The sequence below is a fragment of the Martes martes genome (genome assembly GCF_963455335.1).
Source record: "Martes martes genome assembly, chromosome: 5".
Classification (NCBI taxonomy): Eukaryota; Metazoa; Chordata; class Mammalia; order Carnivora; family Mustelidae; genus Martes; species Martes martes.
The window spans coordinates 99,267,646-99,293,339 of record NC_137892.1 but is presented as its reverse complement, the minus strand read 5'-3'; the positions used below and the strand labels follow the sequence as shown (position 1 = coordinate 99,293,339).

Genomic DNA, 25,694 nt, shown 5'->3' with positions numbered 1-25,694 from the left:
CCCTGGAGAGAATGCGCATTTCTTACTGAGCTCACTAGGATTTAAAAGTATGTGATATGGAAGAAAAAAAAAAAAACCTTAAAGTTGACTGTTTTCTTTTTTTTTTAAAGACTTTGTTTATTAATCTGAGAGACAGAGAGAGAGCATGTGTGTGCATAAATAGGGGGAGGGGAAGAGGGAGAAGGAGAAGCGGACTCCCCACTGAGCAGGGAGCCTGACATAGGGCTGGATCTCAGGACCCTAAGATCATGACACTTAACCAACTGAGCCACCCAGGTGCCCCAAAGCAGACTATTTTCAAATCCAAATTTGGTACATCAGAGAGAAGCAAAGCCTACTCTAATAAAACGTTATAAATCTGTTCCAAAGAATCCAGGAGTAAATTTTATATGGAATGACTTCATTTAGGGCTCTAAATGTAACAACTGAAAGAATGGATAAAACTTTGGAGCTATTTAAGAAATGATTCCTCAGATTTGTGTAACTATAAAAATGTTCCAGGGTATTTTATAAGGACTACATGCTAAACCAGTGTTTTACAAACTACATGTTACAGTGGAATGGTTTTGAGGACTTTAAAAAATGTTCATGCCTAGGGCTGGGTCCCTCTGCTCCAGAGATTCTTACAAGTGGATCTTGGGTGCAGGGGATTTCTAAAAGCCCCCTGGTGAAAATACACAACTATGGTGAAAATCTTTGAATTCAGAGCAATGAATCTGAGTTTCCATAGGAGAGGCAATAGAGTATTTTTTATTTTAAACAAAAGAAGATTTTTATGACCAAGAAAAGTAGGTAAACATTGATCTAGCCCAATATCCTCATTTTGCAAACAGAAAATCATGTATGAGTTGATTCAAGAACACAGTTGCACAGTTAATCTTTTAAATTCTAATTAAAATCTCTGCTGTATTCAGAACATAATCGCCCCACCCGCCCCCCTTTTTTTTAAAGATGAAAATGATCTTGTTCAAGATCTGGAATGTGCCTTGTAGGCTATTTCTAAATCAGATGAAGAATTCACAAACATTCAGTGTTGCCCATATGGAAGAATTTTGCATGCATTTAACCATGACATTAAGTATGGTCATGGGAACCATAGTCTTTAATCCACAGAAATGAGACACCCATAGAACTAGTATTTCTTGGTTCAGTAATGTGCCCTAAATAAACCACAGTATTACTTATACATGATAACTGCAGCATCCCAGATTATATCATCTTCTATCAGAAGCCCTTACACCTGGCTTTCTTTGTGGCTTGAAACAGACTTCAGGTCAAAAACATTTAAATGTGCTATCAGCCTCCAAAAAAATACTGGGGATTGAAGCCATACCATAGAATCTCCCCTATTCACAGATAATATAAACAACAAAAAAAGTAAAAGTTACCAAAACAAAAAATTACTCTCAGTACCTCAAGTAGGATATAGGCACAAACTCCCACATAGGATTTGAAAATGGCAGCCAAGGAATGAAACAGAAGATGGTCATAACCCCTCTTCCCCCACATGATACACAGAATGAGAAAGATTCATCAGAATCCTAAAAAGTCTCATTGATTTGCCTAGAGAGCTTAGTGTGAGTTCAACTTGTAGAGAAATCAGGGAAAACCTGAAAGAGTCAAAATCCCTACCTCACAAAAGTGCATCTTGTCCGAAAGCAAAGAGGACCAGTGGTGGTGAGTTCTACCAGATGGGGAAAAAACAGACAGTGAAGACAGAATGATCCTGACCACACAGGGTCAATTATCCCCCGCATTCAACAGGAGAAGAAGAGACACCAGAACTATATGGGAAAAAAGATTCTTAGACAGCAAGAGGCTGAGCTAAAGCCTCTTACGTTTATCATGGGAAGAAGGGCCTGTGGCTAGACAATGATGGGGCAAATGGGGAAATCCAATGCCAAGCATGACTCTCTGAAAGCAAAGGTGCAGGCATGGTGCACTTCAGCTGAAATGGGAGCAACCATCTCAATTTCAGGATTCTCCTCTGTGAAAAGAGAACTGCCATGAGCAGTTGGAATGATCCTCAACAAGCCACACAAAGAAGAACATGAGAACGTGCAGAGCTCAGACCCTTTAATCAAAGCTGTCCAAATCCCAGCTGACGTCTTCCTTCCCTTTTCTGGACTGAGAACATGAAGCACTTGAAATCCTTGGCTCTCAAACAGGAGCTAGGACAGGAAGGCAGTTCAGGCCATTTTGGAAAGGAGAAAAGGAAAATTCACCTACGGCAAGTTAGTACAAATAGAAGTCTTGGACAGAGCTGCCCATTTTAAGCAAGCAGAAGACAAAAAGAAATGGCACAGGAACTATGTAACATACTATGAATTAAGCATTTTCATAAGGCACAAAGCAGATCAGAAAAACAAAAATACTCCTTTATAAGAAAAAAGTATAGTCAAGGAAACAGAAGATAATCGCATATGTTCTTTGCACTAAAGAGCAATCTGTTAAGAACTATATAAATTAAAAAAAAAAAAAAGCCTGTAGGTGGAAACAAAAGTATCAAAAGGGAACACTTCTCAGCTAAAGAAAAAATTGAACATAAAAACACCTTACTCAGTTATAAAACCATTAAATTATTTATAAAGAGCAAAACAGAAGAGATACATCTAGAAAAGAATTACTAAGATGAAAGCAATTAAAGAGCAATAACAGCTCATAAGTCTAACCAAAAAAATTAATACACTGAAATAGTAAACTTATTAAAGCAGAACTATCCAAAGATATAATAGAAGAAAATTTCCTTAAGATTAATGAAAAACACTATGATTCCACATCAAATGATCATATCACTTCCACTAACATTTGCATAGAATAAATGATATACATAATTATACAGTCAAAATTGTTCAGGTATCTGTGAAAAGACATCAGGTAACTTAGCAAGGAGGAAAAAAAATCAGGCTAGATTCAGACTTTTTCATAGCATATTCAGTGACAGAAAATAACTGAGTATCTATAAAAATACAAGGGAAAAAGTATAAGTCCTCAATATCAACCTATTTGTGATAGAGTTCAGGTATAAGGCAACAGGTCAACAATCTACCAGTGAGAAAGCACTCATGAACACTTGCTAGGAAAAAACCCTGATGACAAAATCCAATCAACCAACAGGTGTGGTAAAATTTAAAAAAATAATAATAATAAGGATACAGCACATACTCCCCTCATACTGGAGAGACAATAGAAATTGTAAAATGTTAATAAATCAGGAAATGGTGGCCTAGGTATATTAATCAGGTTTTATGGTTTAAAGAAAAATAGTAACAATATTGAAAGGAGACTGGTATGATGCTTGAGTAAAAAATTGTCAAGGAGCCAGGAAATACCATTAAATAAATTATAGGAGTACTCTTATAATTTATTTAATGGTATTTCCTGGCTCCTTGACAATTGGCTTGAGACATCCACACCGATTATGCAGATAGTGATTAGTGAGAACTACTTTCTCAAAGTCCCAAAATAAAGTTCCCTGAAGGTATAAGTATGACTCAGGAAATGTCCCTCACTGCTTCCCTAGCTCTACTGAGTAAGAATTTAACTCCAGCAGAGGATTCAGAAAGCATAAAACACTATTGTATTTCCTCAGGGAATAACTGATTGGATTATATTTATTATAATATCAATATACTGTCAGAGACAGATAGTTTCTGTTCCCCAAACTTCACCTACCACAAAGCAATTACTTCTTTGAAGAAGTTACATATGGAGTTTATTCTTGTTGCATATCAGTGGGGAGCATTGACTAGTTTTATAAAAGGTGATAAATTCGGATTTTAATAGACACGTCTTCTTCTACAAGCAGATAAAAACATACATGGCCAGAGGCATTAATCTCAAAACCTAAAGCTAAATTGGTTTGAACAATTACTTTCACTGTTCAATTTTTTAAAAATGGCTTTACTGAGGTATAACTAATATACAATAAATTACACACATTTAAAGGGAACAACCTGTTTTTATATATGATATGAACTCATAAAATCATCACTGCAATAATGAATGTACATCTATTACCGCCCCCCCCGAAAACTGCCCATTGCTTCTTTGTAATTCCTCCATCCTGCCCATTCACACACCTCTCTATCCCTTAGCAATCACTGATCTGCTAGTTGTTACAGCAGTTTGAATTAGCTAGAATTATATATAAATGAAACCATACAATATATATCTTTGTGTGTACCTTCTTTCATTCAGCATAATTTGAGGTTCATCAATTTCACATTTATCAATTCATTGCTTTTTATAAATGAGAAGTATCCCACTCTAGAAATATACAACAATTTGCTTATCCAATCTCTTGTTGATAGACATTTGGGTTTTCTCCCACTTGGGGGCTATTACAAATAAAACTGTTATGAGCCTCTCACTACAGGTCTTTGTATGCATGCATACTTTCATTTATCTGGGGCAAATAAACTGGGAGTAGAACAGCTAAATCATGTAAAAGGCGTATGTTTAAATTTTTAAGAAACTGAAACTGTTTCCAAGCAGTTGTACCATTTACATTCTCATCAGGAATGTATGAAACTTCCCTATAGTAATAGTAATATCTCCCTGTGATTTTTGTTTCCCTTATGACTAATGATATTAAACCTATTTTTATAAGTTTACATGCCACTCATTGGCATGTAAACTTCCTTGCAGCAAGGAAGTGTCTCCACAAATCTTTGCCTGTTTTTCTAATTGGGTGGTTTGTTTTCTTATTATTAAGTTTCAAGATTTCTTTCCTTTTTTTTTTTTTTTTTTTTTTTTTTTACTAAAAGGGGGAAATAATCCAAATATCCAACAGATGAGTGGGTAAACAAAGTATGGTCTAGTCCTGGAGCAGAGTGCTACAGTACAGATGAACCTTAAAAGCAGCCAGGTGTACGTGTATGATTCTGCTTCTATGGGATTCCAGAATGGGCAAATCCACAGGGATGGAAGGCAGACTAGCAGTTGCCGGGGGCTTGCCGGACGCACACATGGTCCCATCCAAGGGGGCCCCTTCTTGGTCTTGCAAAAGTAGGGGTTGTCAGGGTGGCTACACCACAGCTGCTTGCAGGGGTCGAAGGTCCGGAACGTCGTGCACATCATGTAGCCCAGGCCGAAGTCGAAGCGGCACTGTTCATTCATGGAGTAGTGCAGCCCTGGGAACTGAGGCAGCGCCGGCCAATCATGGGCAAAGGGGTCATCCCGCAGGCAATCATAGGAGTGCAGGTAGTGGCTCAGCTCCTGTTGGCTGCAGCAGGACCAGTGGAAGCAGTGGAAGGCGGCCTGCACCAGGGGCGCCATGATGCTGCCCAGCCGCACCTCATCGCCACAGCGGTTGCCCTGCCCGTCGTGCTCCATGCCCAGCCTGTGCAGGGAGGCAAGGCCGCCTCACTGGACCCTCCCGGGGCTGCACTGACCGGGCAGCTGGGGGTGGGGTGCCCCAGTCGAGATTTCTTTATATATCCTGCGTCCAAGTCCTTTACCAGACATATGATTAAAAAATATCTTCACCAGTTTGTTATTTGACTTTTTATTATCTTAACAATGTCTTTCAAGACCAGACATCTTTTCATTGTGATGAAATCCAATTCACCAATTTCTCTTTTTTGGGTGTGCGGTGGTATTCTTTGGGTTATGCATCTAATGATTTGTGCCTAACCTACATAAGGATCTTCTGTTTCCTTCTAGGAGTTTTATTGCTCTAAATTTCACATTTAGGTCTACGATTCATTTTGACTTAATTTTTATACTTAGTGAGACATTCGGATCAAAGTTACATTTTTTGTAACATATGGATATCCATTTATCCCAGCACCACTTGTTAAAAAGTCTCCATTAAGGGGTGCCTGGGTGGCTTAGTGGGTTAAAGCCTCTGCCTTCAGCTTGGGTCATGATCCTGGGGTCCTGGCATAGAGCCCTGCATCAGGCTCTCTGCTCCACGGGGAGCTTGCTTCCTCCTCTCTCTCTCTCTCTCTGCCTGACTCTCTGCCTACCTGTGATCTCTGTCTGTCAAATAAATAAATAAATAAAATCTTTTTAAAAAAAAAAGTCTGCATTAAAATAGTTTTGCAGGGCGCCTGGGTGGCTCAGTGGTTAAGCGATTGCCTTCGGCTTAGGTCATGATCCTGGAGTCCCGGTATCAAGTCCTGCATTGGGCTCCCTGCTTAGCAAGGAGTCTGCTTCTCCCTCTGTCCTTCTCCCCTCTCATGCTCTCTCCCTGTCTGCCAAATAAATAAATAAAATCTTAAAAAAAAAAAGTTTTGCAACTTTATCTATGCATTTGTGGGTACATTTTGGGGTTCTCTATTTATCCTCATGTGAAACTCTCTTGATTATTATAGCTTGATAATAAATTTGAAATCATGCAGTTTAAGTCTTCCAATCCTGTTCTTTTTAGAATGTGCTTTGGCTTTTCTAGGTTCTTGGCATTTTAATGTAAATTTTATAATCAGTCTCTCAGTTTCTCTAAACTGTTGTGATTTTTATCAGAATTGTGTTGAATCTAATAAATCTGGGGAGAAGAAGCATCCCACAATATTGAGTCTTCCAATCCATGTAACACAGTATATGGTATAGTGTATCTTTCCATTTATTTAGGTCTTCATTAATTTTGCTTTACAATGCTTTATAGTTTCCAGCATACAAACTTTATACCTTTTTTGTCATAATTACTCCTGAGTATTTCATAATATTTATGGTAGTGTATATGGTACTGTTTTTAAATCAGATGATCGCTGATAAAGAAATACAACTGATTTCCATACATTGGTCTTGTGTCCTGCAATCTTGCTAAACTTACTTTATACACAGACAGTGAAGTCATCTGCAAGTAAAAGTTTTACTTCTTCCTTTCCAACATCTACGACTTTTACTTTTATTGTATTATTGCCCCTGCTAGAACCAAAGATTGTAATGTTCAAAAGAAGTGGTAATAATGAGTCTTCCTTTGTTCCTGATGATAGGGTAAAAGAATTCGGCCTTTCATCATTCAGTGTGATGTCTGCTATAGGCATTTTGGAAATGCCCCTTTATCACATTGAGGACATTATTATTTTCTAGTTTGTTGACAGTTTGGGGGAATAGATTTTTGTCAACGGTTTTTTCTGCAGCTATTTAGATGGTCATAGGATTTTTAAAAATTGTTAATGAGTTACACTAATTTTTAATAACCTCGGATAAATACCACTTGCTTATATTATCCTTTCAAAGTAATGCTGATACACTTTGCAGAAATTCTGATAAATCTTACATCATGAGAAATATTTTCATGTTACTTTTTCCTGAAATGTCTTTCTCCAGTTTGAGTATCAAGGTAACTCAACCTCACAGAATGAGTGGGGAAGTTTTAACTCGTGTTCAGTTTTCTAGAAAAATCTGCATACAATTGGCATTATTCCCTTCTGAAATATTTGGTAGAATTCACCATTGAAGCCTTCTGGGTCAGGATTTTTCTTTATGAGAAGGCTTATAAAGATTCAATTTCTTGAATCAATATAGATATTCATGTTTATTTATTTCTTTAGTGAGCTTCCTCATTTGTGTCTCTCAAGTAACTGTCCACTTTATCTTTACTGACTTACAGTTTTTCATTTTATTGTCTCATTGCCCATTTAGTATCAGTGAAATCTGTAGTGATATCATCTTTCACATCCTAATATTGATAATTTCTGTCTTTGCTTTCCCCTGATCATTGTGAGTACAAGCTTTTCAATTTGTTGATCTTTTCAATGAACTAACTTTCAATTTCAATGATTTTCTCATTTTCTCTGTTTGGTACTTCATTTATTTTCACTTTGACTTTTATTGTTTCTTCTGCTTACTTCTGGTTTAACTTGCTCTTCTGGATCTAAACTTTTTAATGAAGAAGCTGAGTTCACTTAGTCGAGACCTTTCTTCTTTTTAACACAGACCTCAGCACTGTATTTAAGCTTCCCTCTAAGTAAGCTACTCCTTTGTAGCATCCCCCAAATTTGGATATATTCTGTTTTCACTTTTATTCAGGTCAAAATGCTTTCCAATTTCCTGTTTAATTGCTTCTTTGATCCATGGGTATTAGAAATGAATTACACAATTACACAATATATTTTGCAGGGATCTGTTATTGAATTCTGATTTAATTCCACTGTAGAGTGAGAGCACACAGTGTATAATTTATGGAAACGTGGTTTATAATTCAGAAAATGATCTCTTTTGCTACATGTTCCACATGCACTTAAAAAGAACATACATTTTCTGCTATCGTGTAACAGAGTATTCCATAAACATCAAATTCATCACGTACATTGATAGTAATCTTCACTATCTACTTCTCTCAATTATTGAGAGGTGCTGAAATCTCCAGCCATAACTATAGATTTGTCTACCTCTTAAAGTTCTATCAGTTTTCACTTGATGTATTTTGAAGCCATGTTATAAAGTGTGTGAACATTTAGTTTATCTTTGTGTACGGTGTAAGAGAATGATCAAGTTTCATTCTTCTACATATAGCTGTCCAATTTTCCCAGCACCATTTATTGAAGAGACTGTCTTTTTTCCACTGTATATTTTTTCCTGCTTTGTCGAAGATTATTTGACCATAGAGTTGAGGGTCCACATCTGGACTCTCTAATCTGTTCCACTGGTCGATGTTTCTGTTTTTATGCCAGTACCATGCTGTCTTGGTGATCACAGCTTTGTAGTAAAGCTTGAAATCAGGTAACATGATGCCGCCAGTTCTATTTTTTGTTTTTCAACATTTCCTTAGCGATTTGGGGTCTCTTCTGATTCCATAAAAATTTTAGGATTATTTGCTCTAGCTCTTTGAAAAATACCGGTGGAATTTTGATCAGAATGGCATTAAAAGTATAGATTGCTCTAGGCAGTATAGACATTTTAACAATGTTTATTCTTCCGATCCAAGAGCATGGAATGGTCTTCCATCTTTTTGTGTCTTCTTCAATTTCTTTCATGAGTGTTCTGTAGTTCCTCGAGTACAGATCCTTTACCTCTTTGGTTAGGTTTATTCCCAGGTATCTTATGGTTCTTGGTGCTATAGTAAATGGAATCGATTCTCTAATTTCCCTTTCTATAGTATTTTCATTTTTAGTGTATAAGAAAGCCAATGATTTCTGTATATTGACTTTGTATCCTGCCACGTTACTGCATTGCTGTATGAGTTCTAGTAGTTTGGGGGGGAATTCTACCAAACTTTCAAAGAAGAAATAACACCTATTCTCCTGAAGCTGTTTCAAAAAATTTAAGCAGAAGGAAAACTTCCAGACTCTTTTAGACAGCATCCCTGATCCCCAAACCAGGCAAAGACTCCACCAAAAAGGAGAATTTCAGACCAATATCCCTGATGAATATGGATGCTAAGATTCTCAACAAGATCCTAGCAAACAGGATCCAACAGCACATTAAAAAGATTATCCACCATGACCAGGTGAGATTCATCCCTGGGTTACAAGGATGGTTCAACATTCGCAAATCAATCAATGTGATAGAACAGATCAATAAGAGAAGAGAGAAGAACCACATGGTCCTCTCAATTGATGCAGAAAAAGCATTTGACAAAATCCAGCATCCGCTCCTGATTAAAACGCTTCAAAGTATAGGGATAGAGTGAACATTCCTGAACTTCATAAAATCTACCTATGAAAGACCCACAGCAAATATCATCCTCAATGGGAAAAAGCTCGCAGCCTTCCCGCTGAGATCAGGAACACGACAAGGATGCCCACTCTCACCACTCTTGTTCAACACAGTATTAGAAGTCCTAACAACAGCAATCAGACAACAAAGAGAAATAAAAGGTATCCAAATTGGCAATGAAGAAGTCAAACTCTCTCTTCGCAGATGACATGACTCTTTATATGGAAAACCCAAAAGTGCGTGAACATTTAGAAATGTTATATCCCTTTAAATTATCATTATGAAATGACCTTCTTCAGGCCTGATGCTACCCTTTGCTCTGAAATCTACTTTCTTTGATATTAATTAACCCACTCCAGCTTTCCTTTGGTTAGTACCAGCCAGATATTTCTTTTTTAGTCCTTTTGCTTTTAATCTATTAGTATCTTCTAATCCAAGTACATTTCTCGTAGGTAGCATATAACTGGATATTGGTTTTTCAATCCTAACAATCTCTGTGCTTTAATTGTATGCTGAGACCATTCACATTTAAAATATTACTGATACGGTTACATTTAACTCTACCAATTTCTGTTTTCTAAATGCCATTTGTTTTATCTTATTTTGCTACTTTGAGTATTTTTTATTCCATTTTGTCACCTTTTGTTGACTTAAAAGTTACGATTCTTTATTTTTCAGTCCTCCTAAAGCAACTCTAAGTTGCTTTACGGCAGAGTACACATCTTTAATTTATCAAAGCCTGTATTCAAGTGACATACATTATGCTATTTGGCAGTAGAAGAACCTCCTAGCCTTTATGTTGTGTTTCATTTCACCACCACATCTGCTAAGAATTCCACAGAAAATTTAAATTATTTTTGCTTAAAGACAAAATTGCTTCTTGAAGAGACTTAAATACTAGGAAAAATCTTATATCATCTATCCAGATACCTATCTGATGCTCTTCATTCATTTGCAGGGATTTATAGTTATATCTGGTATTATTTTTCTTCTGCTTAAAGGATTGCCTTTAACATTCTTTTTTCTTTTTGCCTTTAACATTTCTTGAAGTGCAGGTCTGTTGGTGACAAATTCTTTCATCTTTTATATGTTTATAAAAGGCTGTATTTTGCCAAAGACATTTTCCTAGATATAGAATTCTAGAACTTTTTAAAAATTTCAGTATTTTAAGTATGCTATACCAATGTCTTTTCACTTGCACTGTTTCTGACAAGAATTTTTTTGTGATCCTTAAAATTTTTTAACTTTGTACAAAAGAGAGTCTTTTTCCTCCAGCTGCTTTTAAGATTTTCTGTGTTAACATACTTAGGAGAAATTTGATCACGTTGTCCCTTGAGACTGTTTTCTCAATGTTTCTTCTGTTTGGGATTCATTATCTTCCTATTTCTGTAACTTTATAGAATTCATCAAACTTTGAAAATGTCTGCCTATTATTTCTTCAAATATATTTTTCTACCATCCACTCCTGTGGTAACTCCAAATTACATATATACAAGCTCACTGGAAATATTTTTAAAACTTCTTTCTCTTCTGTTTTGAGTAATTTCCATTGCTACATCTTCAGTTTTACTTATCTTTACATCTACAACATCTAACATGCCATTAATCCCATCCAGAATATATTTTTCACTTGTGATATTATAGTTTTCATCTTCAGAAATTCAATTTGGATTTCACATCTCTTTTTGAGTCTTTCCTCTAGATTTATAGACATACGGAATATCCTCATAATAACAGTTTTAGTCACCTAGTCTGCTAATTCTAATACCCATGCAGGTTCTGGATTGATTTTGGTAAACCGAAACTTCTTCTCATTATGATCATACTCTTCTGCTTATTTGTAGAAAATGTGTGAATTATTCTATTTGTTTAGATGCCATATATTGTAAATTTTAATGTACTGCTTGGTATATTTGTATTCTTACAAATATTGTTGAACTTTGTTCTTGGATGTTTGATCCTCCTGGATGTTGCTTTTACAATTTATTCACCAGGACTAGAGTAACATTTAGTCTGTAGTGAATTATTCTCCATTACTGAAAAATGAACTCACGGGGTACTCTAACCATTGGCCTGAGATAATGTAGGGATGGCTCCATCCTGGTTTGAGGGAAAAGCTGTATTTATGGGCTTGTGTGTGCTCTGAATATCTATTCCAGTTCTTTCAGATGATGCTTTCTCTAGTCTCATATACATTCCTCACATGCATGTGTTGACCAGTATCCCACTGAAAATCTGAGAGGCCCTCTGAACCTATACAGCTCTCTCCTCTCCAGGAAAACTCTGGTCCTTAGAACTCTAGTCATCTTGGTGTCCCCCGAAGTTCAACTTCATCTCCTCAATTTAAGGATTCTGTGTAGCTATAATGGAAAGATACTCTCAAACAGAAAGCTAGGAAATTCTAGCCAAGTATTTCTTTCCCCATCACTGTAATTTGTTATCTGATGTTCAGTTATCTTGAAAACCATTGTTTCCTATCTTTTGTTCTTTTTTTCAGTTCTTTTCAGGCAAGGGGGTTCATTTGATTCCTACTAGTCCATCTTGGCTGGAAATATAAGTCTCAACTTTCTTTTAAGCATTACGAGTTTTGAATAAATATTTCAGAAGATCATATATATAAATAATCTCTGGGTATATGAATTCAAAATTATAATCTGAAATTTATATACCAAAAGGATTTTCCTGGGCCATATAACAAGATACAAAAATACCAAGCCGTCTCTTTAATTCAATTGGAATCATGCACCATGTTATCATTCTCATACTGAACAAATGAAACAATACAGTTTCACAGAATGGAACTGTATTACTTCCACACAGTTGTGTTTCACTTAAATCATGTTGTGGTTAAGTGCATGAGTTCTGAGGTTATACCACTTGTGTTCAAACTCCACTTTTCCTTCTTTTATTGTCTGGGTAAATTTGAGCAAAATGCTTTAATTCTTTGTGCTCCAGTTTTGTTTTTTTTTAATCTCTTAATAGGATTTTTTTAAAAAATGGTATATTTGGGTTGTTACAAGTATTAATTCCTCTCAAGCACTTATCATAGTAAATGTTCCACAACTGTCATTTTCCTTCAATATTACATCTTCCTTTCCAAATTAATACTAGCAATCTAATTTTACACATCTATAAATCCAGTCTCAATAAAAACACAAAAACATATTATATCCATTGCTGTGATCCACCTGACAAGCAATGAGTTCAGAATAGTGTATCTGTCTGTTTCTCCACCCTCCATTCCTTTTTGTTTGCCACTCCAGAGTAACCTTTCCAGAGAACTACTTTCAAGTACAGAAGTACTTCATAATCTCTCTATCCAGTGCTGGCTGAATAAAGGACAGCCTCTTGACTCTGGCACTCCAGACTTCATATATGAAGGTTCACGTCTATTTGACCAGCCTCACCTTCTATGCTTCTGTTTCACTAGGTGTGTCTTAGAGTCTCCATGATAAATAAGCCTCCATGAATGTTCAAAGGTCTCTACTGTGCCTATAGTTTTTTTTCAACCTATTTCTTTTACTGGGAACACCAATGCTTATCCAGTCATGTAACTGGTGTGCCTTACATATACTGCAGTGTGTGAAGAAGGAACACAAAGGCAACTTCAGATAAAAATCTCTGCTCTCAACAAGTTCACTGGGTAAGCAACAGTCACAACACAGTGATGAAGAGAGCTATTCTAGAGGAATGGTAGATAAAGGTAGATAAAAGGAGTGCATGCCTAATTTTTGCCTGAAAAATAAACTGAGGCAGGGGATGTGTGGTAGTCAAGGAAAGCTTCACAAAGGAACTTCTCTAGCCTATTTAAAGACCCTCCCCATCTCCTTCTATTAGATTGAGCCATATACAAGACTATTGATTACAAGTATCTTGAGCAAAATAATCCCTATACATGTATCAGTTCTACTGCAAAATGATCAGAAATAGACCTTGTGTACAGTGAAGTCAGAGACAAAGATCAAAGAGACCAGTGAAATAGTAAGTACTGGCCGTAACACTGGTATTTACAGCACAAATACATCAAAACAACATAAGCAGGGCCTAAAAAGTTCAACCACATAACATGCGAAGTAATGATAATGATACATACATCTTTCATTTTATTGTTGTACACTATCACAGAAAAACCTACAGAGGTTGAACAGTGAAACTTAACATTGTTCACAACTGGTAAACCTTGATCTGATACAGTCTCAGTAATCTGGGAATTATCTTTCTCCTTCATCAAGACAATTTTCATACAAGAAATCCTATCATCTCTTGCTTTCATTCTCCACCATTATAGCTTATCATTCACTGAGTACTTTCTCTGTACCAGACCCTGGCTGGGCACTGTATCTCTCATTTAATTCTCATATCAGGAAGGTGAGCCTCCCTTAAAATATGGTATGTATTCCCAATAAGGACAGCATGAAACTTTATTGATATGACTTAAGTAATTAACAAAATCCTTTTACTCCCCATTAGAAATTCCATTTTTGAATTTTCCATTTTGAACAGCCAGCCAAAATATTTACCTTTTTTTTTTTTTAATAAATAGGGAGTCCAGTTAAAAGAGATTAAAATCAATGGCTACCACTTATTGGATGCCAGGTATTATACGGTTTCATTTAAGGCACAAAAATAAGGGTCACATGAAAGACATGCATTTTATATGCAGAAACAAGGATCAGAGAGGGTAATCACTTTTCCAAGGTCATATAGGTCTTAATATTCAGTTCTGACTCTGACTACATGCTGTGTACTTAAAACATGGCAGATTTCAGCTCTGATTCTAACTACACCCTGTGTACTTAGAGCACAACAAATATTACTTAGTGGACACCTACCATGAGCCAGGCACTCTGCCTGTTATATATCAGGAGCTGAACACATTGCTGCTTTGAATCTTCCCAACAATTCCATGAAGCACTTGCAGGTCCACAGTTCTTTTATCTAAAACCCTTGAATACAGATGCTATTTGGGAATTTATAGTATTTGGGATTTTTTGGAATACAGTTGATCCTTGAACAACACAGGAGTTAGGGACACTGACCTCCATGCAGTTGAAAATCCATATATCACTTTTGACTCCCCAAACTTAACCATTAGTAGTCTGTTTGACCAGAAGCTTTGCCAATAATATAAACAGTTGATTAACACGTATTTTATGTGTATTATATACTAGATTTTTATAATGAAGTAAGCTAAGAGAAAATAAAGTGCTATTAAAAATCATAAGGAAAATTCAGTTAATGTACCGTAGTACATTTACTGAAAAAAATCCACATATAAGGGGAGCTGCAGAGTGCAAACCTATGTTGCTCAAAGGTCAAATGTACAGAGTACACATGAACAATTTATTATTTTTTGCTGAATCCTATATAACATTTCTTTTTATTTAATTCATGTGTATGCATATACGTTAGCTCTACCCAGGGTTCACACAAATTAATCACTAATGTCTTCCAACCTGATGTTAAATAGGAAAAGAGGAAAATATTTATGGAACTACACACATAAAATATTCTAATATTTAAAATTTTCTCTTGCAGGCTTCCCTGCCTCTAGGTAGAAAAACCAAAAGCAAAGAAATCTATAAATAAGGGGCATTTGAGCTGGAAAAAATGAAATGCTCACTGCTTTAATTCAAAGGAGATTCAAAGGAGTTTCAAAGGTAAAGCATCGAGGTCTAAGAGGCTGCCAACACATCTGATCTCACTGCACACATCTCAACAGCGAGGTTTAAAGCAAAGATTGAGAAGCGGGAGCTCTGGCTTCTCCCAGATCAAATCAATCAATGATTATCTTTCAAATGTAGACCTTTCCCTTCTAGAACCAAGCATCTTCACTCCTAGCCTCAGCATTACACCTTCCTTTTCTCTCATCCTTCCTTTCTTTCTTCCCACCCTTCCCTTCTACTTCCCACTGTCTGCTTTTTTGCTCTCATTTTCCTTCCCTTGTGTGCTTAATGGCATTCAAGATAAGGATGTCATCTGAGCTAGTGCCAAAAAGCAAAGTTCCCACAGATCTTTTGGCATTTCTCTGATGCCCATTTAAGGTTAAGTTTAGCTTAGAGAGTGTGAGGTTATAAAATGTTCTTAACAGTCTCACAAGTGCAGAAATATGTGTATGTGTGTGTGCGTGCGTGTGGGCGCGCATGAGTTTGACATCTGTGGTTGGTAACAGTCTCTCTCTTCCTTTTAATTTCTTTTTCACTAAATCAACAGAGTGCAAGAGAAAGGCAGACATTTTATTACTATAAAACAAGTTCAGCTCAGTGATTGTCCTGATACTTAAGTATGGAGTTTAAAGTTATTTAGCATAAAAGTCAATCATGATGTATCTTCTAATAACAATACAGGAGTTAGTCTAAAATGTTTTTTTCTCATTATAATGAGTCATATTGCTTCCATTCAGATTAACTGCCTGAAGACATTTCTAATTCTCACTTAACCAGGAAGTATTCCTGAGCTCTCACATAAAGTTGTCCCTACTCCTACTATTTACAAATTGTATTCCTTTTTAATGTTTAAGTAGATGGCCACTGCTGTTCTTAAGTTTGCTTCTCATTAACAGAGTTTACATTGTCTTTGCAGCCTGAGCTCCAACTACCTAGCCTAACACTTAATAAACACTCAGAAGATACATGAAAATATTAATAAATACATTTATTTCATTTAAAAATAAAAATTACCCTCCTATATATTCTAACTTATGGTTAGAAAAGCAAAAAGAAATAAAATCTCCAAAGCTCTAGGGGAAAAACTATAGATATTTTTAAGATCTGGGAATGCTAAAAGACTTTCTACACATAATACCAAAGGAATAAAACATAAAAGCCTTTTTAGAGGGAAATGAATGGAATATATCAAAAGCTTTAAATTTTCACATACTCAACAACTCAGCAGTTGCATTTCTATGCATTTCTATTTCTAAGAATAAAATTGAGGTCATAGATTTATCTACACAAATTCTTATCACAGCATTGTTAAAACACAAATAGGCCAACAAAGCAAAAAGAAAATCTGGAAATGACCCTAAGTGTCAATTAATAGAGAAATATAATTATGGCATGCAGGCAGCTACCACAGTAATTGAGTTTAAGATCTTAAATTAGATTGTCTGATATCCTTTTTTTCATCCTTACAAGCTTCCCAGTGCTACCATAAGCTTTACCTGGGCAAAGTTCCTTCATCTGGGACACCAAGAAAATAACTTTACAAATATGGCATGATTGTAGAGAATGTAGATGCCTGGCCCTCATTGTTACAATATGCAGCACAACTATTTCAATCTATAATGTAATGTATTTCATAACACAAATGAGGAGCAGGATACAAGCAGATTTCACGTTACAAAAGGGTGGATTCCAGTAAGAATGGAAAGATCCTAACCTTTGTAAGTAATATAAGTAGAGTGGGAAAAAAGTATGCAAAGCATATCCCCCTAAATTTTGTAAAATAATTAATTCTGACTGGAAGAATTAGGAATTACATGTTTTTGTTTATCATATTTTTGAAATTATTTCATAATAAACATGTCTCTTTTAGATAAGAATATTACAGTGGAAGGAATTTTTTTCTGAAAGTACTGCTTATACATTTCTTGGAAGCATCAAATCCATAGTAGATAGAATCCTGCATAATATACCCACTTATTCTCCCACCATGCTCGCCTGTATTCCTGGTCACACTAATTTGCTGTTACTTCATAGGCTGAACAAACTCACCATGTGTACTTTATAATAAATTCCAAGACCATGAAATTAGTTAATTAAAACATGCATCAATTATTTCTGAACGCACTTAGGTCTGGTCTACCTAATTCCCAGAATTCAGGAAAACCCTAGTTCACCTGCTTCCCCTCTTATTTTTGGAGAATCTAGATATGGTTTGAGTAGGCTGAATAGCTGTCCCAGTTACTTTACTTCCTGAAATGTGGATGGATGAACACAAATACACAGAATAACTCAAGAACTTATAATTCGACTTTAAGTTACCAATATGCAAAACTGAAGGGTAAGACTATGAGTGGCTCCTTTCAGAGAGCCACCATCATCATACCCACTCAAGCGGACAATAAGGGATGGGGTATCCATCTCCTAAAGGTCTAGCTTAGGCAGAACCATAACACAGCATTTGAAAAACCACAGTTCTGACCACAAAACCCTGCTTTACAATGGGATGAGTGAGTGAGAACCCTGTGACTGGAGATATTCAAGCAGAGGCTGAGTGACTCCTCCAAAAGGCTTTTAGACAATGAGATCATGCATGAGGTTCTTCAACTGGATGATTTTATGAAACTTACCCTGAAGAGAAATCCATCCCTGATTCATATTACACAAAGACTTTAAAGTTTGTATTTCATAGACTTTTAACATTTGATCTCACCTTTTATAAAGTAGCTTCAGACTGACAAATGGAATTTTTCTTAAAAATGTCAATAGATTAAAAAGTTAATCTCCAATGCTCCTTTTTAAGGTACCATTTACTGAAAAATGTACATTTTTAAGGAAATGTCCCTAAATATAAGGATATTTGAAATTTCACCAAATTTATGCATTTTTAAAGAAAGTCCTGTTTACGTGATAAAAACAGTATGTAGTAATATATTTTGGATAATTTAAAAGAGTCTAGGATATATTTTTAACAGATGGTCCTTATATAAGCCTTAAGGAAAATTCAAGATTTCAACAATCATTTAAGTCAAAGAAACTGAAATAAGGACTTTTGGCTGGCTATATTTGTGATCAAGTAATCACTACATTTTGTCCAGAAATTCCTTAGGTAAATTCATTTCTTGCCTGCCCACCCCACCTCCACCAAATTTCTACTGATAAATAATAAGGTACATTTTAAGTGTTTGAGGAAAAAAGCACCAGGTCTTGATATACAATGTTAATTCCATTTCTCTGTATTCTCAGATATATATTAAGCACACTATTTATCTTTTTTTTTTTTTAAATGCCATGTATTTGGAAAGAGAAGCCAAAAGACTGAGTCTTTACATGTGCCTTGGACACGGCAGAGTTGTCTGCCTTCTATAATCAGCAGTGGCCATAAGAACTCTTTCTTTAATGCTAAGTATAAAAGGTCACTGTACATATCAGCATGAGTGAGAAGAGAACTCCAAAGAGGTTCAGCTAACCCAGCACCAAGATTCAAGTTAAATACCATAATCATGCCAGCCACTCATTTACCACTCAGTCTCTGTCTCCAGTCCGGAAACCAGTCTGCCAGGAGCCTAGATAGCTGGAAGAGCAGCCATATTTTATCGTACAACTGATCCCCAGAGGCTAATTTAAAGGAAAACTATATGTGTCCTACATTATGGAGGAAAAACAACGCCCATTTCACAAAAATCTTTTTTTTAAGAGAACAAAGAACATATATTTTGAAACTCTGTAACTGAAAAACACAATAGGAACTTTAAATGTTAACAGGGCATGTGAGCCTATTCATATTCATTACACTTAATATAAATGAACTATTCCTTGTATATGTGAGTAGACAATGTTTAAGAAAAATTATCAACTCTACTTTTTACAGGGATTAGTTATTACATTCTAAAATATTCCACTGAAAATATCTTCTATAAACATTTAAGTTCATATGTGCAACTCAAGAGTGAAAATTATTAACTTTGGAAGAAAAAAAGTTTTAGAGCTTTCATCTGAAGGTTAATAATTAAAAAGATTTTTAGAAGCAAACACATGTTTTAAAAATATCCTTCAGTCCAATTCATTAACTAATCAATTTTATAATTTCTTCTGAAAACATGCTACTGTACATGTAAGATATATGTACGTCTTTATTAGATTCCCATAAATGTAGTAAGAACTAACAAATCTAATGAATGGATAACTGTTGAAGAATGATGATGTAATGCCTGGAAACCTCTGACTTAAAACTGCCCAATTCCTTTGCCAATTAGGAATTGACTTTGAAATCTGCTTCAGAACGAGAGAACCTTTCTGGAAGGTTACGTGACTTCCAGAAAAATGAACGTCGTCTCCACCAATTAAAATTATGTTTGAAATTTTAAATTGAAATATTTTTCATTCTGTAGTATTTAAATAAACTTAACATTATGTAGGCAATCTGTGTTATTCCATTCTCAACAACTTACCTTTTCATGCTAACATTTCATAATTAATGTTTCTTCCCAAAATAAAAGCATCTGGTAAGGGCATTTAAATTTGCCCTAAGTATAACCATAAACTCTGTCATTTGTGGAATGTATTTCAGTCCCAAGAAATCTCAATTACCTTAGGAATAATATAAATATCATGAGGTATATATACATACCAGTGTATGTTAAAAGGTTTCATACATTTTTCTTTTCAAACTTTAACAAGAATTCCAATTTCTCTATTTCTTCTCAAGATTTAACCCAAATACTAAGATGAAGTTTTTGTCAGGGTGATGAGTACAATTTTTTAAATACAAGACTTCTTTGCAGTTTAAAACCTCTATACATATATAAACCATCACCACTACTTATCTATAATATTTCAATGGCATAGCTTCATACACTCTCACGTTTCACAACAAAGAATGCACTGTACAAATTTAGATGCTATGAAAAGCCCTGGGAAAATAAATTGAAGATGTATGTCCTTAGGAGTCTTATGTAATACTGCTTCTAGTTTAACATTATTTTCACTCATATGGTTTAATGTTAAATAGTTATTTCTCACATTTTGTAAGATTAAACATCTTTATTTTTTTTTTAAAGATTTTATTTATTTATTTGACAGAGAGAGATCACAGGTAGGCAGAGAGGCAGGCACAGAGAGAAGAGGAAGAAGGCTCCCTGCTGAGGAGAGAGCCCAATGCGGGGCTCAATCCCAGGACCCCGGGATCATGACCCGATCCGAAGGCAAAGGCTTTAACCCACTGAGCCACCCAGGCGCCCCAGATTAAACATCTTTAATAGGCCACTGGCACCCACTTAACTCCAGGACACCATTAATAGATCATTTAGCACATCGACACTGGAGATTTCCACCAGTCTACCAATCATGAGTTTAAGTACTATTTGTATTATGGTAAATTGGTTTCATATTGGCTTGTCTACATGGGTAGACAATGCTGGATGCCTACTTAGCATCCACTCCTCCACTCCTTTTCTCCTGCCAACAGAAATTCCACAGGCTTCCTGAACTGAGCTCACTCTGGGGCAGAAAACGGACATTCTCCCGTTGTTGTTAGTTATGTCTCATAATCTTACCATTCAAGTTATAGATATCATCAGAGATGAATAAAAATATAATTTCATCAGAAGAATTTTCTTTGGATAACCAAAAATTATACAACTTTTTGTTTACAAATTGTAACTGTATAATTACAATTTTACAATGGCTTGGTTTAAAACAAAAGAGACTTCTCCAAAAGGAGGGTCTCATTTCTCTCTTCTTACCTCTTTCGCACTGTGGACCAGTGAATCCATAAACACAAGCACAGCGGTTAGGTCCAATACAACGTCCACCATTCTGACACCCATTTTCGCAGACAGCTGCACACAAACACAGCAAGAAGCTCATTATATGGTCAATCTCCAGGTACAGGTGACCACTGAACATCACAGGTTTGAACTGTGCTGGTCCACTCAAAAGCAGATTCTTTTCGATAAACACGGTACAGTGCTGTAAGTCTATTTTCTCTTTCTTAGGATTTTCTTAATCACATTTTCTTTTCTCTTGCTTACTTTAAGAATACAGTATATGGCATGTATAACTTAAAAAATACTTTAATCCACTGTTTATGTTATCAGTAAAGCTGCCAAACAACTATTAGTAGCTAGATTTCTGGGGATTTAAAAGTTATACACAGATATTCAACTGTGTGGAGGACTGGCACCCCTAAGCCCTGTGTTGTTCAAAGGTCATCTGTACCATGCAGCATAGAGGCAGCCCATAATGGATCTTTTCTCTCAAACACAAGTTACAATTTGCATGCACATTTAAATAAATACACGTAATGTATATTGAAAGAAAACCAGACACACACATCTGGCAAAGTTTTTTTTTTTTCTTTCTTTTAAACAGAATCACAAGGATGGCTGGCTCAAATGCTCACACTGTCAGAATGTAACTAACCAATTCGTTATCTTACTTCAATTACCTCCATAATCAATCTTCATAGGTAAGAAAATAAAATATGGGGAAATGTAGGAAAAAGGGGACACACAATAGGCAGCAGAGAGGAAAAAAGGGAGGGATGCGATATGGAAAAATAACGAGGATATGGCAACAAAGAGAAGGAAAAATCAGAAAAGAAAAAAAGCCCCACCCTGCAAGAAAAAAGACTGGGTGGGTAAAAGAAAAGAAAAATCTAACATGAACATTGTGGGGAGTGTATACCTTCAATTCATCAATGAAACACCAAGAGATAACTAATGTGTATAGAGTACGTACAGGATATAAAAGGAAAGAAGGAAAAACCTCAGTGTGTCAATATGATAAATATTTTTATTAAAAAATTAACCCCAAATCCCAAATTTTTAAGACGAACACAGGCAACATACACTCCTTCACTCCTTTCCACTTGTCACCAGGGAGACCAGGATTCAGTTCAGGCTCTGTGGGCCCCAGAGATACAGAGAGCCTGAACTGACCCTGAGCGGCTCCTCTCCCCTACTGCACCACCCTCAGCAGCCTGGACCACAAAGAGAAAACCACTCTATAAAGACCGTTCCGCAAATTCCCTGAAAAACCACTATTCCTGAAAACTCTCCTGACAGCACTGGAATCCAAGAATCATGCCTTCTCTGAGAAAAAATACTGGTACTAAGAGCTTGTCTATTAATCCACCCACCTTGTCAAACATAAAAACCATCCTCACAGATAAAGGATTATATTCTATGAATTGTGCCCAAAAAACAGAGCTTCAAACATTAAAGCCAAGTGAGGGGGCAAAGGACAACTGTGCGCACTTCAAATGAGGTACATATCAAAAAAAGGAAGCTCAGTAAATAATCAGGTATCTAAAAATGCAATAGTGTTGCTATCTCCATACCACGAATACTGAGCTAGAATACTTATTTTCATCTAGAAAGCATCCAAGTGGTTTCTGTTCTGCTAACAGTATGAAATGAAAACATACTTTGAAACAAAAGACTTCTTTATCTTAAAGCATCACTGTGCTAATGGCTTTAAAATTCTTTGTATCAGGCTTTGCTCAAAGGCAAGAAGGATTCTATGTACATTCACACAAGTGCATCTTTGGAAGAACCACACCTTTCTGTTTCTTCACTAGTGCCTACGCAGCACTTGCAAATCATCTCTGTCCTGAAATATGGGCCGGGCAATAAACAGAATGAACAAATACAGAGGATAAAGGAAAGGAAATAAAGGACATGAGAAGCGTGAGAAAGATGGGGGTGGACAGGAATGTGGAAGAAAACAAAAACCTGTCAGAGAAGTCTCAGTGGCATGGAACTTCATAGAAACAATGGACAGCACTTGAACATTTCAAATGCTAAAAACACATTGCAAAGAGGTAGCCTTTATCTAATGTAATTAATTATGATGTGAGAAATGTACTTTAAATATCATCAAGCTGTAAAAAACATAAATGGAAATCACTTTCCCTGATGTGCTCTCTCATGAGACCCATGCTAGCCTTTAACACATGATTGGGAAAAAGCATTCATGATTGACATTCAGGATGCATCCCTGGACTAGGTGGAAAAAGTGCTTCTCTCAGGGCTTCCCAAAACAGACTTCTAACTCCCAGGTAGGAGAAGAAGACTACTTAATCCTTGAGTTTCTCCTGAGGAGCCTGTCCAGTATAAATGAAACCTAATCTAATCCGTCTATGTTAGAAGGACAATGTCTCTCTACTCATTACTTTTTTTTTTTGTAGAAAATATAGTTAATGTTCATAAAAAGTTATGTAAACATACATGATTTTATCATTTTAAATAAATTTTTTTTAAAATTCTCTATTTTAGTTTTTAATATGATAAGTATCAGCAGACATACCCCCATTTAAACAAAAGATCTTTGGGATCCTCAATAATTAAAAAAAAAAAATGTAAAGAGCTCCCATGAACAAAAAGGCTGAGACCCACTGACAGAGCCATTTGCTTATATTTCTACTTCTTGTCTGAGAGTGAGGTCTCAAACTAGAAACTAGAAAGTGAGGTCTCAAACTCAAACGAGAGTTTGCTTGCCTTTGCATCCCAATCATCTACTGTAGAATTTGATCCACCGCAGATACCAAAAAACAAAAATCCTGGAATACATGAAAGTCTTCCCCCTCTTTTCCCACTATTTTGCAAGGGAGAAAGTCGCAGTGAAGGGATGAGTTCTGTTGTTTCCACACATCCTGATCACGTCAACTTTCTGATTCTCTGCTCCCCTGCTGAAAATTGAGTTAATAGATCCTACCTGAGAAGGGCTTGAGGACTGAATAAAATAATGTATAAAACAAAGTGCACAGTGTCTGCACATTTAAAGTGTTCTACAAACTTTAATTCTCCTTCTCTTTTATTCTACAGAGTATTTGTATGAAAATAAGACTTCTCTTTATCACCCAAAGGTTATACTGAAGAACAACAACAGCAAAAATGGACAATGCATACAAAAGTAGAGTAAAAAATAAATAAAAGAGGTAATTTTGCATCTTAAGAGTGAGTTATGATCAAAGTTATTTTATGAAGTAGTTTTCTTTAAAACAGAACAGAAATGGAAATTTACATTCCAACCAGAGTTGGAAAGAAATATGAATATGCCTAAATTTCCACCATGGAAAGAAGGCTGACCACCCAGGAAGAAAGAAATCCTTACACCTGGTGTGGGATAAAGCAAATCAATGGCGAAAACCACATGCTACATACTCTGCACACCAGCTTCCCAGTGATCTTCACCCGGCCCTATAATTAACCCGTTATCTATATAGAAATTCAGTCTACATGCTCCCAAGCTCCTGTCTCCGTCAGCTCTCCAAAGATCTTAGCTGATCCATCTTTCCAATTGGAGGTCTAATAGACTGTTTAAATTACCAAGCCCAAAACAAAACTCTTGCCATCCCGTGTTTGCAGCTCTGCCTAACCCACTCCTAGCTCAGTCTTCTCATTTCAGAAAATGGCACAACCATTCCCTCTGGGGCTCCATCCAAATTCTCCAGTTGTCATCATGGATCTTTGTTTTTGTTTTTCTCCCCCAGTACCCCCACTCCCCCAGTACACCCACTCCACCAGCACACGTCCTTCCACAGACTCTACCTCTGAATACAAGTCCAAGACAAGCACTTGCCCCACGCTCATTATGCCAGCACCATGCACCTGATGACTGCAGGCGCTGATAACTCACCTCTCATGTTCTCGTCACCCATCCTACAATTCAGTAGCAGCCAGAGTGATTAAGTTTTTTATGTTAATCAGATCATATTACTCCACTGCTCAAACTAACTCAATGGCTCCCCATAAAATTTAGAGTCCCACTTTCTTTCCTTGGTGGGTTAAGGCCATCCAGCACTAACTCTGAACTCACCTCCCACCTTACCTCCTTTCCTCTCCTTAGGCACATGGATTTTCTTAGTATCTACAAAACAGGTGGAAGAAAAAAGTCTGTTCCCACTATAGGTGCTGTGAATCTGCTTTTCTGTTTTAAACACTTTGTCCACTGACCTAAAATGAGACCTTTAGGTCATCTTGTTTGCTCACTGATTCACTCCCAACACCTTGCACAGCGTGGGGCTCACAGGAGAAACTCAGTGAACAAGCTGAATGAAAGAGCACTTTCTAAGGAATGCTTTCCACATTTCTGGGAAGGTAGCTAAGCAGTTTAAATGTTTTTATAATCCTCATTTTAGCATACGTTTTTCCAGGACTTTTCTAGATTCACAAGCTGAGAATTGTTACACCTGCTTCCTTACTCTCAGTGCTATAATGCTCTCTCTGTGTCGCACAGTTCAGCAAGTGTCTTCCTTACACCTGGTTTTGAGTTGATGTGTACGAAGTGTCATACCCTGCATCTTTGTACTTGCTGTGAAAAATTTTGCTGGTTACATAATTTGCTTGCACCATATGTTCTATTAACCCTCAGTAAATGTTGGGCAATCAGAGTTTTTTCTCGTGAGATATTCAGTGA

At 36.3% G+C, this 25,694-nt stretch overlaps 1 protein-coding gene across 1 annotated transcript in view; it reads right to left on the bottom strand.

The window, feature by feature from the left end:
- Positions 1 to 25,694, bottom strand: part of FBN2 (fibrillin 2) — a gene marked incomplete at both ends in the record, with an annotated part of 261,800 nt that overhangs the window by 223,814 nt on the left and 12,292 nt on the right. Inside the window, one exon of the mRNA XM_080804778.1 lies at positions 21,017 to 21,112. Within this exon, the coding sequence (XP_080660904.1) occupies positions 21,017 to 21,112 (96 nt within the window). The remainder of the gene's footprint in view (positions 1 to 21,016; positions 21,113 to 25,694) is intronic.